This window comes from Ovis aries, chromosome 16, assembly GCF_016772045.2.
Source record: "Ovis aries strain OAR_USU_Benz2616 breed Rambouillet chromosome 16, ARS-UI_Ramb_v3.0, whole genome shotgun sequence".
NCBI lineage: Eukaryota > Metazoa > Chordata > Mammalia > Artiodactyla > Bovidae > Ovis > Ovis aries.
In genome coordinates, this window is record NC_056069.1 from 22,476,802 (window position 1) to 22,493,666 (window position 16,865).

The 16,865-nt window shown below is 36.2% G+C and overlaps 1 protein-coding gene across 6 annotated transcripts in view; it reads left to right on the forward strand.

The window, feature by feature from the left end:
* Positions 1-13,888, forward strand: part of MIER3 (MIER family member 3) — a 28,954-nt gene extending 15,066 nt beyond the window's left edge. For 4 of the 6 annotated variants that reach the window (XM_042233770.2, XM_042233771.1, XM_015101295.3 and 1 more), the window contains exons 5-13: positions 126-246; positions 1,127-1,212; positions 1,402-1,474; positions 3,500-3,651; positions 5,944-6,025; positions 7,408-7,502; positions 9,433-9,560; positions 9,644-9,786; positions 9,900-13,888. In XM_042233770.2, coding sequence (XP_042089704.1) covers positions 126-246; positions 1,127-1,212; positions 1,402-1,474; positions 3,500-3,651; positions 5,944-6,025; positions 7,408-7,502; positions 9,433-9,560; positions 9,644-9,786; positions 9,900-10,357 — 1,338 coding nt within the window. In that variant the 3' untranslated portion in view covers positions 10,358-13,888. The remainder of the gene's footprint in view (positions 1-125; positions 247-1,126; positions 1,213-1,401; positions 1,475-3,499; positions 3,652-5,943; positions 6,026-7,407; positions 7,503-9,432; positions 9,561-9,643; positions 9,787-9,899) is intronic. The other 2 variants (XM_060400256.1, XM_015101296.3) reach the window with 1 other exon arrangement.
* Positions 13,889-16,865: the final 2,977 nt, after the last annotated feature.

A 16,865-nucleotide genomic window follows, 5' to 3' on the forward strand; every position in this document is an offset into this window, starting at 1 on the left:
CTATTAATAGTTCTTAACTGTACTGTAATACCATCATGTTTATGAATAATGTTGTAAAGATTTTTTTTCAATATTGATGGGATATAATTATTTCTAACCCTAGCATTGCATTCCTCTTCTTATAGGAGGAAATAGCAAAAGACCTATTGTCAGGTGATGATGAGGAAACTCAGTCTTCCGCAGATGATCTGACTCCATCTGTGACTTCCCATGAAACTTCTGACTTCTTCCCTAGACCTTTACGATGTAAGAAATCCAATCATTACTGAGTAGTAGTAGCACTGATACTCTGGCCTGAGTACATTTTGTTACGTAATGTAGTTTTTTTATCAGAATATTTTAAGTGTTTTACTTAATTGAAATAAAATACTACTATAATCTGAATAAGATTATAACATTTTTTTATTGGGAGAGATGTAAACTAATACGCTGTTTAAAAATGAAAGCATTTGTTTGGTTTTGCAAAGCTGTTTTCTTTCTCAAGACTCATCTGTTGCTAAGGCAACCAGTCTTGGTTCAGCCATGAAATTTTATAGACATTTTTTAGGTTTCTGTTAAAAAGCTCCTATTTTCCTGGTTTTGAAAATGGCCATCAGTTGCCAACAGTATTTTTGTAGTTTTAGTGATTGATTTAATGCTTTCTTTTTAATTCCTTGGTGTTATCTTTTAATGTATATCAGCAATATTTAAAAGGTCTTTGGGCTGAAATAATTTCTTACATGCAGTTTTGCTTATTTCTCAGGTATTTTTATGGTTGAAGAACTGTTCAGTTAACAAGTTCCAATACAATACACATACGTGTGCAAAAAGACTATTTTTATGAACTCATTGTGCCACTCTGTGACTATCTCTCTCTGGATTAATGTAGTCCAGTGCTCTGCTTTCTCCTCTCGCCTTTCCAAACTGTATGATCGTACACCAAATAATTATAATGATAACATTCGTTTTCTTCATGTTTTCAACGTCTTGACTTGTGTAAAAGTGAGAATAGTACAAGCAGTTTAGTGTATTTGTGCTGATCTCATTTATTCTGCAAATTTTTATCACAAAATATCAGCCACTCTTTCAGGTGCTGCAAAGAAAGGCAACAAAACCCTTTTTTAAAATTTAATTTTCTTCTTTTAAGCAAATACTACGTGTGATGGAGATAAAGAATCAGAGGTTGAAGATGTTGAAACAGACAGCGGTAATTCACCTGAAGATCTGAGGAAGGTATGTTAAGTTACCATTGCAACTTTAGATCATTTGGCTTAAAGTAGCTTTTAAAAACATTTCTGAAATAATTTAAAGGTAATTTTGCAAGATGACTTTAGACTTGTAGTAACTGATGAATGAATTGGAACTTTTTTCTCAGTATTTGTTTTTATAATAAGTTGTTTCTACTTCTAAATTTTTCTGAAGGAAATAATGATTGGTTTACAATATCAAGCAGAGATTCCACCTTATCTCGGAGAGTATGCTGGTAATGAGAAAGGTAAGAAAGGCCTTTAATTTTGATAATATTTGGTAAGCCAAGTTATCTCTCAATATGTTTATTTCAGTATCTGATTGTATACTCATCCTGTGAATGTAAAGATAGATTTGGAGTAGGGGAAGAGTTAGCCTGACTTAGGAATAATGTATCAAAATTAACCTTGAGACTCAGAGAACCACTGCTCACCCCCTCCATCCCCCCACCTCTTGTGGTGCTTCTTAGTATGCTAAACACCTGTTAAAATAGTGGAGCTGCTCTTAATGTACAGCTCTTTGGCCTACATCCCACTCCAGTGGGAGCTGGTAGCACTGTATCACCTGAGATAATGAAAACAGTAGGGATAAAATCTTTTGCAGAAGAAATGCTTAAGAAAAATGAAGCTGGAAGAAGTTCCCTTGCCTCAGCCCTGAAAAGATAGAATGTAAGGATTCAGGGCTTCCCTGATAGCTCAACTGGTAAAGAATCCGCCTGCAATGCAGGAGACCCCGTTTGATTCCTGGGTCAGGAAGATCCGCTGGAGAACGGATAAGCTACCCACTCCAGTGTTCTCAGGCTTCCCTTGTGGCTCAGCTGGTAGAGAATCCGGCTGCAATGCGAGAGACCTGGGTTTGACCCCTGGGTTGGTAAGACCCCTGGAGAAGGGAAAGGCTACCCACTCTAGTATTCTGGCCTAGAGAATTCCATGGACTGTATGGTCCATGGGGTCACAAAGAGTCAGACATGACTGAGCGACTTTGACTTCACTTCAAGGATTCTGCTGCTTTTGTTACACACTCTACTTAAGTGTAATCAGTTTTCCTCACAGTTTTGGTAGATTGTAACTATAGCTAGTTCTGAGAATGTGGATGGATGAGGTGGTGGGAAGTAAAAATCCAGGTACACTTTCCTAGCTCCACTTGGAAACCACATAGATTTGGCCCTGGGCAGAGTACATGTTCAGCAGCAGCCAGTCCTTAGATGAGACATGATGGAGGTGGTATTCGCTCAGTTCTGCACCTTCAGAAAGGAGCGTATACCTTCTCTCTCTTAAGAAGAGATAAACTCAAACTATTTTACCTATGTAAGTTTTGACCAAAGAATAAAGAAACTGGTTCCAGAAGCTTACCTCAAAAGTTCAGTCCGATTGCTTCATAGGCACACTTTATTTTTTTAATTTCCTGCTCATTGGGAGTAGTAGTGCCTGCCTTATACAGTTGTGAGTGTAAAGCACTTATTATGGTCTCTGCTATATAGTGAGCTCTCAGTAAATTACTTTCATTAGCTATATTTAGTAATTATTATACACTTAAAGAATGGATTGAAGTTGGAGCAATGGGATAAATACTTGGGCCATCTGTGTGACTTTATAGTGTGGAGTGGAAGCTTTGAGAATGGCAGCAGTGTTTGCATTAATAAAATATACAGTTTGTTTTAGTGACGTTTGCTTATTAAGTATGAGCTTCTCTAAAAGGTGGAAACTTTGCTTCTCTTACTGTTTACCATTCTTTTCCATTTTTCATCAGTATATTAAAGTAAAAATAGATCTTTCCTAGTTATTTCATTACTGGCTGATATTTTTATTTCTGTTGGTTTGTTTTAATTTGTTGGCAATTTTTAACCTCTAGACATTTCATAGAGTCATTTAGGGAGTTAAAGAAATTTTCAGTAAAGTTATTACTGAATTTACACAAGTTACTTTTACCCCCTCATTAGAAGAATGTAAGATACCACTGCTGGGTTTTATATTAGACTACTTAGAAAAGTCTCTATTAGACTACATAGAAAGCCTCTAATTTGGTAAATCCAGCCACCAAAAAAACTTGCTTGCTTTAGTCACCGAAATACTTGGTCCTTAATAAAATTTTTTAAAAAGTTGTTTTAAATCTTTACTGATGAAAGACTCAGCTTACCAGACTCAGCTTACCAGACAATCAGATGACCAGGGTCTTCAAAGTTAGTTACTTGTATAGGAAGAGGGAGAACAGTTTGTGTACATCTTGTAGTGTGTTGATGCATTTAATGTGTTAATGGGATTTTCTTTATCAGTGTATGAAAATGAAGACCAGTTACTTTGGCGTCCTGGTGTGGTTTTGGAGAGCAAAGTTAAGGAGTACCTTGTTGAGACCTCATTAAGAACTGGAAATGAAAAAATAATGGATCGAATTTCTGCAGGAACACATACAAGGGACAATGAACAGGTATACATCAATTTTTGTTGAAGTAGCAGCTAACTAATGTAGTATCTTCTTGATATTCTTGTATTTGATTAAAACATTTTTAATGTATGAACTGGCTGTGTCTTTCTGATTCTAAAACTTGGAAGATACTGGTTTAAAAAAAACCCCAGGACCTAATGATCACCGTTCTGTATTATTTCATATCTTCTAGCTTTTTTTCCTTTATACACACATATGTTCTACTTTAGATACCATTTTGCATCCTTTTAATCCCTTAACCTCATTTTCTTTGCTATTGAGATTTCTTTAATAGTTCATTCTTGGTGACTTGGTGACTGTATGTTCCATCGTATATTTAGACATTCTCTATGATTGGACTTTAAGATTTTACAATGAAGTTACTTCTTGGATTATTCTTGAACTTTATTAAGGAAGTGGTTGAAGTTAATGTCTGTTAAGTGTGTGTAAATCTGCTTTAGGGGGGTCTGTTAAGTACTGTGTACTTGTAGATGCAGAGCAGTCTCCTGATGGTGCGTGGGGTAAGCGCAGGAGCAGGGCCTCTCAGGGTTTTTTCTCCCTGGCATTGTTTTGCCCCTCTCGTATACGTTTTCACTTGTTATTGCTAGTCTAGCTAATCCTGACTGATGGGTGCCCAGAGATAGATGGACTCAAACTTGAATTTCCAAATAACAGAGAAGCCATACTAGCTGAACTTCAGAGCAGTTTCGTCAGCTGTCAACAGGAAATCCTGTTGGATTTTTCTACTGATATTTTGTTAAAACTGTAAATTAATTTTGGAAGAATTAGTACCTTTAAAACATTAAACCTTCTACTTGAAGAGCATGATCTGATTCTCTGATTTTTTTAATCGCTTGAATGTTTTTGTTTAAATATCGCATGTATCTAATTGATTCCTCATTGTCTTGAAATGTATGTGTGTATTTAGCTTTGTAAATGGGATCTCTAGTATATTTGTATTTGTATATTATTGATTTAGAGAAATATATAGATTAGAATTTTTTTCTCAAGCTATTGAAACTAATTTAGTATAATGATTTTTCAGTTGTTTCTCTTAGGTTTTCTAGTCTTAGAATTATTATTAAATTAGACTTTTCTTCCTTCCTCACCATTTTTATATCTCTTATTCTTATTATATGTCCTACTACATTAGCCATAACTCTCAGAGACTTTTGGTAGTAATAGTGGTTTGAGGCCTGCTTTGGTTGAAAGAGCTTCCCAGGTGGCCCAATGGTAAAGAATCCTCCTGCCAATGCAGGAGACACAAGACACTCAGGTTCAATCCCTGGGTTGGGAAGATCCCCTGGAGAAGAGAATGACAACCCACTCTAGTATTGGCTGGAAAATCCTTTGGACAGATGAGCCTGGTGGGCTATAGTCCCAGGGGTCTCAAAGAGCTGGACACAGCTGAGTGAGTGACCACAGAGTACACCTCAGGTTTTTACATTAAGCCTAATACCAGCCATGGTTTGATGCCGGCTGTTTTCTTAGAATAAGATAATATCCAGCTACTTACAACTGTTACACTTTTTTGTCTTTTTAAAAATAAAAATGGGTACTGATTTATCTGAAGCTTTTTTAGCAACTGTTGAGATTGTTTTTAATGGTTGATTATTGATGTATTGATTATCAGCCTATTCATGTGTTAATAGGTTAACTTATACAGTTGTCTTTCTTGAAATTTACTTGACAAAATAGATTATTAATTAACTTTCAATTGAGTTCTGTCTGCTGCTATTTAGCATATTCATAATTCCAAACAGATTTAATGGGAGGAAATTCTAATTTTTAAAAAATGCTGTCTTCCATAGTCGATGGGAATAACTAAGACCATTATAAACTCCAGTCATTGAAATCTCTATCCTTCTACTCTAGGCCTGCTGCTGCTGTCTTTTACTACAACTCTAAAAGTCAGGGAGCAGGTGGTAACAAGAGACAAGACCACGATTCTTACTTTTCCCAGCTGGAAATAAACAGCTAAAATAGAAGAAGTCTCCCAGCTCAGAAGATCTAGCAATTAAAAAAATTAAAAAGCGAGGAGTGATTTTGGTAGATGACTTCTGAGCAGCAGAGTGAGAATGAAAACACTCCTGGGATACCAGAGTCAGTGCATAGGATAAATTAAATGTCTAGGTGAACATACGCTTCAGATGTCCTGAAATTAGCATTTCAGCTGGCATTTGTCAGGATTCTTAAAATGCACATGTTTTTGTTTGTGTGTGTGTTTGTTTTTAATGCTGCTAAGTATGAACTTTTGGTTAGTTTTATTGAATAGTTTTTTCCTCTTTCCCCTAGGCATTATATGAACTTCTCAAGTGTAATCATAACATAAAGGAAGCAATCGAAAGATACTGTTGCAACGGAAAGGCATCTCAAGGTAAGAAGCACTTGGGGTCAAGAGAGGGAAAGGACAGGGGCTGGTCTTTGGGATCAGAATAAGCAGAGTATAAAGGACGGAGTAGTCCTGTCACACTTTTGTGTAAGATCTGTGTTCATCTTCATAGCAAATAATTTTTTCCTTTTCTTGCCTTCTACTTTTAGACATACCAAAGATTGTTCAAACGCAAATTAGTTACCCCCTGTCACCTCCAGAACAAAGCAGACCCCAGAGATGACAGTATATCCAGAGTAATTAACAAGAATGATTTTATGATTTCATTGAGGGAAAAAAGTTGTCTTTTCTTTCTCAAACCAGACAGGAAATGAAAAGGAGATTAAAAATTAAAAAAGAAACATAAAATATATTCCAAACATGTATAATAAACATGCAAGAAGTATATTTTTAGTAATCATGTAACAATACTTTCATAGTGCTTAGGTTTTGATTTGTGTGTGTCAAGGAAAACGGTTAACTGTAATTTTAATATTTTTGTCATACAAATGGATTGCATGCACCACAGCTGTCATTAAGTATATGTAGAGTGAAATAATGCTTAATAATGTAAATAAACTTGGAAAAATGTAAACGCTGAAAACAGTGCATCGAAACTTGTGGATGAAATAGTCTGTTGAAAGGTTTCCTTTTAGTAGCTGCTTTTTTGAAAAAAATTATTTTAAGCTCTCAAAACTCTGAAAAGCTAAGTGCATTTAATTTTTCTTTAGTTCAAGGTTTCTAAGATTTTCTTTTTCAGTCAAACTGTTTTTCACCTTTGTGGTGGACCATTGTGAATGGCTTTGGGGACCAGTTCTCCGTTGTGAGTGAGGCACTTCAGGTCTCCTCTGCTTCAAATAGATTTAATTCATCAGTATTAATATCTGCTGGGAAGTTGAATGGGACTTAGTCTTTTGAAAGCATAAGCTGTTTTTTATTCCTTTCATATTTCTGCAGTATAGCACTCTGCAAACTGATTTTAAATAAATATGTGTTGATTGTTTATGGTCTCTAATTAAAGAGACCATAAATGATTTTGATATAAGACCAAAGTAAGACTTTTTTTCCGTAGAGGAAATAACATTTTATTTTTTTCTAATTAAAAATGCTCATTCTTTTAAAAAAAATTAGAAAAACAATGAACATAAATTGTAGGAAAAAAAATAAATTCTTGTCTCATTATACAGAGAAAAAAAACCCAATGTTTATATTTTGGTATTCTAAATTTTTTTGGTTAGCATTACTAAAAGCATACTTTTAGTAAGGACTTGTGTGTGTGTGTGTGTAGAAGTTTATAGTCTTTTATTAGGAAACCGTACTGTAAGTAAATCAGTGATTTGTATATATGAGTTTCGAGGCCAGTTTATTTTGTTTTAAAATTTCTTTAGAAGGAATGACTGCGTGGACAGAAGAAGAATGCCGGAGCTTTGAACATGCACTCATGCTTTTTGGAAAAGATTTTCATCTTATACAGAAGAATAAGGTAAGTTAGGCAAATTAGACATAAACGGAAAAATTGCTTAGTGATTACAATGAATATAAGCAAATAATTTATAAGTCACTTGGGTGGGGGAAAAAAGCTATAACTTGTTAATGCTCCCATGCTATTAACATATTGGTTACTTTCTGATCAGTGTTTCTGTAAACTCAATGTCATGTCATCTAGTTGCTCAGTTGTGTCCGACTGTTGGTGACCCCATGGTCTGCCAGGCTCCTCTGTCTATGGGATTCTCCAGGCAAGAATACTGGAGTGGGTTGCCACTTCCCTCTCCAGGGGATCTTGTCGAGACAGGAATTGAACCCATGTCTCCTACATTGCAGGCAGATTCTTTACCATCTGAGCCACAAACCCAATAACTGCTCTGAAATATAAAATCTAGTTTAAAAAGCAGTAGGCCTAGAATATTGAATAGCAATAGGCATTGAATATCCAGTTAAATATTTCAGAATTCTAGTTTCCTTAGGACAAAAATAAAGAATAAACAAATCATATTTTAATGAGATATAATTATCTCAGGCTTTTTAGAATATATACACACTTTTAAAAAAAATGACTTTATTTTTTGGAGCAGTTTTAAGTTCATAGCCAAATTGAGAAGGTAGAGTGAAGTCGCATGTATTTCCTGCTCCTGCACACACATGGCTTCTTCCTCCATCAGCATCCCACACCGGAGTGGTATATTTGTTACAGCTGATAAATCTACACTGCCATATTTTTATCCCCCACAGTTTATAGTTTACATTGGGATTCACTCTTTGTGTTATATATTCTATGGATTTTGGAAAATATATGACGATACCTACCCACCACTATAGTATCCTACAGAATAGTTTCAGTGATCTAAAAATTGTGTCATATAATTGGAATCATACAGTATGTAGCCTTTGCAGATTGGCTTCTGGACTTAAGTAATATGCATTTAAGGTTCCTCCATGTTTTGTGGCTCATTTCTTTTTATCACTGAATAATATCCCATCATATGGATGTACCAGTTTGTTTATCCATTTACCATTTGAAGGACATCTTGATTGCTTTCAAGTTTTGGAGACTTACAGTTAATGTGTTTATTGAAAGGTATACTTTATTTCTTGGTTTAAAATGCTTGTTCCTATATTATGATCTTATAACAAAGCCACTAATCACAATAGAGGTTCTGAAACTTCCTTATTGGATAATTAAACAGGGGAGAAACTGTTTATTGGGTAAAGATACGGAATTTTTTTTCTGTACATCTGAATTCATACCTTTAGCTGTATATAGTTAGAGAAACCCTAGTCTGGATGTGGAGCCAAGCTGAGTAAGGCTCAAATTTTATTATCATTTTTGATTTTCTACCAGGCTTTGTTGCAGCTAAGAGCCAAATGCATGATAGAGGAAAAATCTTGCCTTTAGCTGGCGATCATCTTAAATTCCAGATGCGGTTGAGTACTGATCCCTTTACAAACGGCGTCTCTTTTGGGTCATGGAGCCCTTCGATAATCTCATGAAGCTGCACCCTTCTCCCCAGAAAAGTGTACTTGAATGACATTTTGGGAATTACTATATCCCATTGAGGCTCATTCATGGATCACTTAGGGTTAACAAGTATACCCTTGGTACAGTCAGAATCATGGTGAAAGTTCAGTGAAGAAAAGTAAAGTATGTCAGTGTTTTAAGATTTTCAGTAAAGGTGTAAGATAATTTCTGAATGCACATTTATTATTATTATTACATTCTGATTTAAATAAAAAGCCTTGGGCTTTGGAAGGTAGCCTCATTATTAAATAGTGTTAAAATAAAAACAGTTTACTAGTAACATATTCAGAATTTCATAATTAGGAAGATAGAAAATAAGACCCATGGGCGTTAAAAAGTTACTAAAAATGTGTAGAATGTTTTGGTTTTTAAAAAAAATTCAACTTTTTTTTATTAGGTGAGAACTAGAACAGTTGCTGAATGTGTAGCATTCTACTATATGTGGAAGAAATCTGAGCGTTATGATTACTTTGCTCAACAGACAAAATTTGGAAAGAAACGATACAACCATCACCCTGGAGTTACGTAAGTACCATGGGCTTGACTTCAGGGATTTTTGTTTTTAACTGTGATATGCAATCACAACATTATTTGGGTGTGTTTTTTAGGGACTACATGGATCGTTTGGTGGATGAAACAGAAGCTCTGGGTGGGACAGTAAATTCTTCAGCCTTAACTTCTAACAGACCTGAGCCTGTACCTGATCAACAGCTAAACATTCTCAACTCTTTCACTGCCAGTGATTTGACAGGTAAGAACATGAGCATCTTTTTGCATTTTTTAGTGTAATGTGGGACAGAATTATTTCCTCTTTGTTGCATGATGTAGGACCACTTACTGAAACTATTTCTCATTTCTTTTTAGCTTTGACCAGCAGCGTAGCGACCGTCTGCAATCCAACGGATGTGAATTGTTTGGATGATAGCTTTCCTCCACTGGGCAACACGCCCCGTGGACAAGTCAATCATGTGCCTGTTGTAACGGAGGAGTTACTCACCCTGCCCAGCAATGGGGAAAGTGATTGTTTTAATTTATTTGAGACTGGATTTTATCACTCAGAGCTGAACCCCATGAACATGTGCAGTGAAGAGTCAGAAAGACCAGCAAAGAGATTGAAAATGGGCATTGCTGTTCCTGAATCCTTTATGAATGAGGTTTCTGTAAATAATTTGGGTGTAGACTTTGAAAATCACACACATCATATCACCAGTGCCAAAATGGCCGTGTCTGTGGCTGACTTTGGCAGTCTGTCTGCCAACGAGACCAATGGTTTCATCAGTGCCCACGCTCTGCATCAGCATGCCGCCCTGCATTCTGAATGAAATGAGTGAAGGGCCCAGAAACAGTGGGTGTGCAGTACCAGTACCAGGAAAGTATCAGGTTTGCTTAGTCTTTCACTGGAAGTTTGAACTTTTTTCACTATGACATCAGTGATGTCAGTATGTATAGAACTATATCTTGATTTATCAAGAGTATTTTCATTTTCAATCCATAAATGTGGAAATGAACTATGATCAGCAGAGTTGGGAACTAAGATTGAACTCTGTGGTGCAGCTTTAAGCTCTGCTTATCTCTTCCTCATCCCCAATACCTCTTCCCCACTCCCTTCTTTTTCTATTCTTTTCTGTTCCCCACTGCCCTCACTCCCAATTTTAAAACCTGTAGACAGAGGCCACCAGCTCAAAACCAGCACAGATGTTCTGAACTGAATGGAGTGGCTTCTATTCGTGTAAATTCCTTTTGCCGTAATGGATGCAGTGGAATAACAATGTTTACAGGTACCGATCCTGATCCCTGCTCAATGTAGCATTTTTTGGTTTTATTTTCTTAATTAAATAAAAGCAGGGGTAGGTTTCTTTAAACTGCACAAACATGCAAGGATTTTTTTAAAAATGGAAACTTCTCTCATGTTATTCAACTAGAGCACTTCAGTTTACAAAACAGCAAGTCCATCTTTATAGAAGCCAGCACGAGGAACTGCGTGCAAATTATGAAGACGCTTGCTTGGATCCTGTTTCAGAATTCTAGACCAGGGCTACCTTACACAGAATTGGTCATTTTACTGCCGGAAGACTTCTGTGTAACTTCATTTATTGGCTGAAAAATTGGCATTTGAAGATATGGTATTTAGATGGGGTTTTGTCCACCATTATCAAGATTGTAATCATAAAAATCATACTGGTCATTGATAACTTAGTTTTTCCTGAGGCAGTTGACTTGCAGGGCACAGTCTACAAAGCCGAGGATGTTGCCACTTAGACTGGTTTACATTTTGGGACACTTTTTCAATTGTTTAGTAGTGCTGCAGTTCAAATGTTAATATTTAGGTGGGATTTCCAGATCCTGCACATAATGCAGTAGAACCTTGAAGTATATTTAAACTTTTCTGTTTAGCTTGGACCAGTTGGGAAGAAAAAATGTGAGTTTCTATCTGAAATACAATGGTACGTTACCACTTTTAAGTTCTAAAAAGTGATTGACGTTCAGATGCGTCTCAAAACTCACTTTTATTTTTATTCTAAACATTGTGAATGAGAAACCATTGTCATAAACTCTGGCCATTTTTGCTCTGTAGACGTGCATCTTTAAGTTATAAGGTGAATTCACGCAATATGTAATGCAGTGTTAGGATGTGATAAGCTTTGCTTTTATAGTTCAGTTAAAACAGAATTTTCCTTTTTTTTTTGCACCGTCTTAATTAAAATTTTCAATTTCTACTAGTTGTTTTGCTTTGCCAAAACTTAAATATTTGGCTACATTGCTGATATTTTTAAGTATAAGTCGCTTCAAGGTTGTGCTGATGAATAGATAGAATGTAGTGACCTTAGTGATGGAAAGGGAGGGTATTTATTATACAAACTGTGAACTGCAATGACATCCTTAGTTTTGGATGATTTGTATTCTTGTTTTTCTTTGCAGCATTTTAATGAAGATTGCTTTGAAGTGTTTACGCATTAGCACATTTACTAAAAAAGTTAGTTTAGCACAGTGGACGAAAGTAGTTAAATTAATAACTTAAAGTCAGTCTCTAATTTATACATCTAAAGTCAGCATTCCTGTATGCACACAGTAAATAATGGGTAGCCTGGGCTTTTTGTTGCTTTCAGATATTTTTATCCAAGTTGTCAGCTTCATATTGCTGTGGTGTTGTGCTAAACTTTGAACCTAATTTCTTTTGTTAAAAATGAATACATCTATAATTTAGTAAGATACTGGCCATAATCTTCCATTGTTATAACTTTAATTTTTACTCTGGGTTTACAGTGGCTGGTCTGTATAAAATAATTTACACAAAGATGACTGAATGCTAATACCAGTTGCACTTAAATGAACATGCCCATTCTCAGTAGCTGATGCAGTAATATATTCAGTTTATCTATGCATTGCTGGGATCTTGATATAAGATGGAAACAGTGTTTCTTATCTAAAGTTTTGATTATCAGCAAGTTGAATGGACACTTTAGTTATTTAAATAAAGATTTTTGACCAAAATCCAGAAATGATATGAGAGAAAAATAAATTCCAGCTAGTTTAATAGATTTTTAAACACCAATCTGATTTTAGCCTCTTAGAGAGTGCTAACTAGCTGGTAACGTTTACTTTTAATTCCTTGTTAAAATGAGGCAATAATTTGCAAGATTTTTGTATATATATGTAAATTCTTCATATCTTTTTAGATCTAATTCAATATTTTCTGACTGCTTCCTCCATGTATAATACCATTTTTGTGCATGCTTGATGTGACATTCATAAATTGTACCACTATGACTTTATTCATGTAAAATAACTATTTATTGAATTTCCTTTTAAATCTGGATTTACTGGGTTTTTTTCCCTCTCCGTTTAAGCATCTTAACAGAGAATTTGTTACTGTTTCTTAGAAGAATTGCGTTTGAGAGCGTGAAAATAACTGATCTGCAGTCTTATGAAGAAACAATAATGCCTTTATTATTAAGTGTTAAGCACAATTCTTATAACAAACTGTGATAAATTCTTTTTTTCTTTGCCATATTATTTTCATATGAACAAACCAAAAATCCACGGTGAGCAGTTGCAGTGTTGGCTGATGTGTCTTTTTATGTACAGGGGGTTTGAAGAGGACAGCGGATTCATTTAGAAGTGAAACTGGTGCTGTGATTATAGCAATACTTTACTTTTGTTAGTTGTACTCCACTTTTTCATGCTAGCTTTTTCAGTGTTTAGTTTTCCTCTTGTTATGGTCAACTGCTGAATTTACTTGAAGGATGTAGAATACTGTTTAAACAATACTAAAGTCTGTACAATTAGGTCAAAGAACTGTGCAATTGTTTCCTTTTTAATTTTTACAATTGAGGGTCATAATATTTGAGAACATCAAATCTAATAGAGCATAGTGAAGCTATTTAATTTAACCAAAGTCTCTAGTAAATATTTCAACTTTGAATGTAAACTAATGAATAAACCTGACCACCAAGGAGATTGTTTGCCCAGAGTTTCAAAGCACATTGTCTACAAATGGAAATTGAAATAATTTATAAAAATATTGACAGTACTATGTTTTTTAAAAAGTTCTTAATTTTTTCACTGAAAGGAGGAAACTGTTAGTTTTATTGTTAAATATGGTAGATGTTAAAACTCCTCTTAGATGACCAGTGATTCCAGTTGTCCCGGTTTGAAATAAGTACGCCGTGAGTATGAGATTGATTAGTGACAATCAGAACAAGTTTTAGTATCAGATGTTCAAGAGGAAGTTGCTATTGTTGCATTGATTTTAATATTTGTACATAAACACTGATTTTTTTGAGCATTATTTTGTATTTGTTGTACTTTAATACCTGGTGTACAGTTCCAGAAATAAAAATCTGGAAATCTTTTTTTTTCTTGGTTCGTGTGAGTATTTGCCACAAATAGATTTTTATCTAATGACTCTTAAGCTGTAACACATGGGCAGATATTTAACCACTGTTAAGTAGGTTTTAGATGTAGTAAATAAGATATTTGATAGATAAATACAATTGATAGGTAAAATAGTTTTCCTTAAATCCTCTAAAATAAATGTCCATCTATCAGTACGATAAAATTCTAGCTATCCCAAAGTGAGGATTATATGTACTTTCAGTTTCATTCAGGAAATACTTATTGAATGTCTGTTACGTTTGATACACTGTTCTCAGTAACTTGTCATTTAGGGAAACCTGAAATCTGAAATTTGATTAGATGTTATTATTTCATAGTATATTTAGAGTAAACTAGTCTTCCTTATTATGTTTATAGTTTGGTTCAGTTCAGTTCAGTCACTCACTCTGACTCTTTGCGTCCCCATGGACTGGAGCTCGGTGATGCCATCCAGTCATCTCATCCTCTGTCATCCCCTTCTCCCTGTCTTCAATCTTTCCCAGCAGCAGGGTCTTTTCAAACGAGTCAGCTTTTTGCATCAGGTGGCTAAAGTATTGGAGTTTCAGCTTCAACATCAGTCCTCCCAATGACTATTCAGGACTGATTTCCTTTAGGATGGACTGGTTATATCTCCTTGGAGTCCAAGACACTCTTGAGTCTTCTCCAACACCACAGTTCAGAAGCATCAATTCTGCACTCAGCTTTCTTTATAGTCCCAACTCTCACATCCATACATGACTACTGGAAAAACCATAGCCTTGACTAGACGGACCTTTGTAGGCAAAGTAATGTTTCTGCTTTTTAATATGCTGTCTGGGTTAGTCATAACTTCCAAGGAGCCAGCATCTTTTAATTTCATGGCAGCAGTCACCTGCAGCAGTCATCTGCAGTGATTTTGGACCCCAAGAAAATAAAGTCTGTGACTGTCTGCACTGTTTCCCCAGCTATTTCCCATGAAGTGATGGGACTGGATGCCATGATCTTCGTTTTCTGAATGTTGAGCTTTAAGCCAACTTTTTCACTCTCTTCTTTTTCACTTTCATCAAGGCTTTTTAGTTCCTGTTCACTTTCTGCCATAAGGGTGGTGTCATCTGCATATCTCAGGTTATTGGTATTTTTTCCTGGCAATCTTGATTCCAGCTTGTGCTTCATCCAGTCCAGCATTTCTCATGATGTACTCTGCATATAAATTAAATAAGCAGGGTGACAATATACAGCCTTGACGTACTCCTTTTCCTATTTGGAACCAGTCTGTTGTTCCATGTCCAGTTCTAACTGTTGCTTCCTGACCTGCACACGGATTTCTCAAGAGGCAGGTCGGGTGGTCTGGTATTCCCATCTCTTCAAGAATTTTCCACAGTTTATGTGATCCACACAGTCAAAGGGTTTGGCATAGTCAATAAAGCAGAAGTAGATGTTTTTCTGGAACTCTTGCTTTTCCATGATCCAGCGGATGTTGGAAATTTGATCTCTGGTTCCTCTGCCTTTTCTAAAACCAGCTTGAACATCAGGAAGTTCACAGTTCACATATAGTTGAAGCCTGGTTTGGAGAATTTTGAGCATTACTTGACTAGCGTGTGAGATGAGTGCAATTGTGCAGTAGATTGAGCACTTTGGCATTGCCATTCTTTGGGATTGGAATGAAAACTGACCTTTTCCAGTCCTGTGGCCACTGCTGCGTTTTCCAAATTTGCTGGCATATTGAGTACAGCACTTTCACAGCATCATCTTTCAGGACTTGAAATAGCTCCACTGGAATTCCATCACCTCCACTAGCTTTGTTCATAGTAATGCTTTCTAAGGCCGACTTGACTTCACATTCCAGGATGTCTGGCTCTAGGTGAGTGAGCACACCATTGTGATTATCTGGGTTGTGAAGATCTTTTTTTTACAATTTCTGTGTATTCTTGCCACCTCTTCTTAATATCTCCTGCTTCTGTTAGGTCCATATCATTTCTGTCCTTTATCAAGCACATCTTTGCATGAAATGTTCCATTGGTATCTCTAATTTTTTGAAGAGATCTCCAGTCCTTCCCATTCTATTGTTTTCCTCTATGTCTTTGCATTGATCATTGAGGAAGGCTTTCTTGCCTCTCCTTGCTTTTTGGAACTCTGCATTCAAATGGGTATATCTTTCCTTTTCTCCTTTGCGTTTTGCTTTTCTTTTCACAGTTTTGTAAGGCCTTCTCAGCCAGCCATTTTGCTTTTTTGCATTTCTTTTTCTTGGGGATGGTCTTGATCCCTGTCTCCTGTTTGGTAGACTCCAGAAATAACTTCCCCAACTCTTCATCTTCCCAAGGTAAATATCTCACTTTGGCCTAATTTCACAAGTTTGGTCCCGTAATTCACTTGTTCTGACCAGAGCTTTTCCTGTCTAGTTCTTAATTTGCAGTGATCAGATGGCACATAATGTCCAGATTTTGTACAAGGACAAGAGGACATCTTTGCTTCAGTTGCTCATCTAAAATCACATTTCTTCATTCACAGACACCAAGCAGCCTTGATGAGCACGCCTCCCTGGTGGACACATACACAGAAGTGCCTTCAAAGTGGGGAGAAACACCAGTGATTCTTGGTTAAATACAGTGAAGTGTGCAGCCGAGTGCCATACGGGAGCACAGCCCTTCAGGCTTTTAGGGGAGGGAAGAGAGCCTAGTGAGGGCAGAGTAATCTAGACACTTGTAGACCTTAACCCATTCCATCTATCCATGGTTTGCTTTTCCAGCATGCCGCTTCTCTTCCTTTTTCAAAGGTTGCATGGTATCTGTAAATTGGGTAGTTTGTTATACACGCTTCCATTTTTAATTTAAAATAGTCTTGGGGTATAGCACTGTTAAAGATTGCCCACCCAGGTAAGTCTCTAATCCATATTCTCTTTTCTGTGGCTGGCAGGGTTCTCTGAACAAAACTGAACAGGGTCACTGAAGTCCTAGTCCTAGATCAGAAATGCTCACA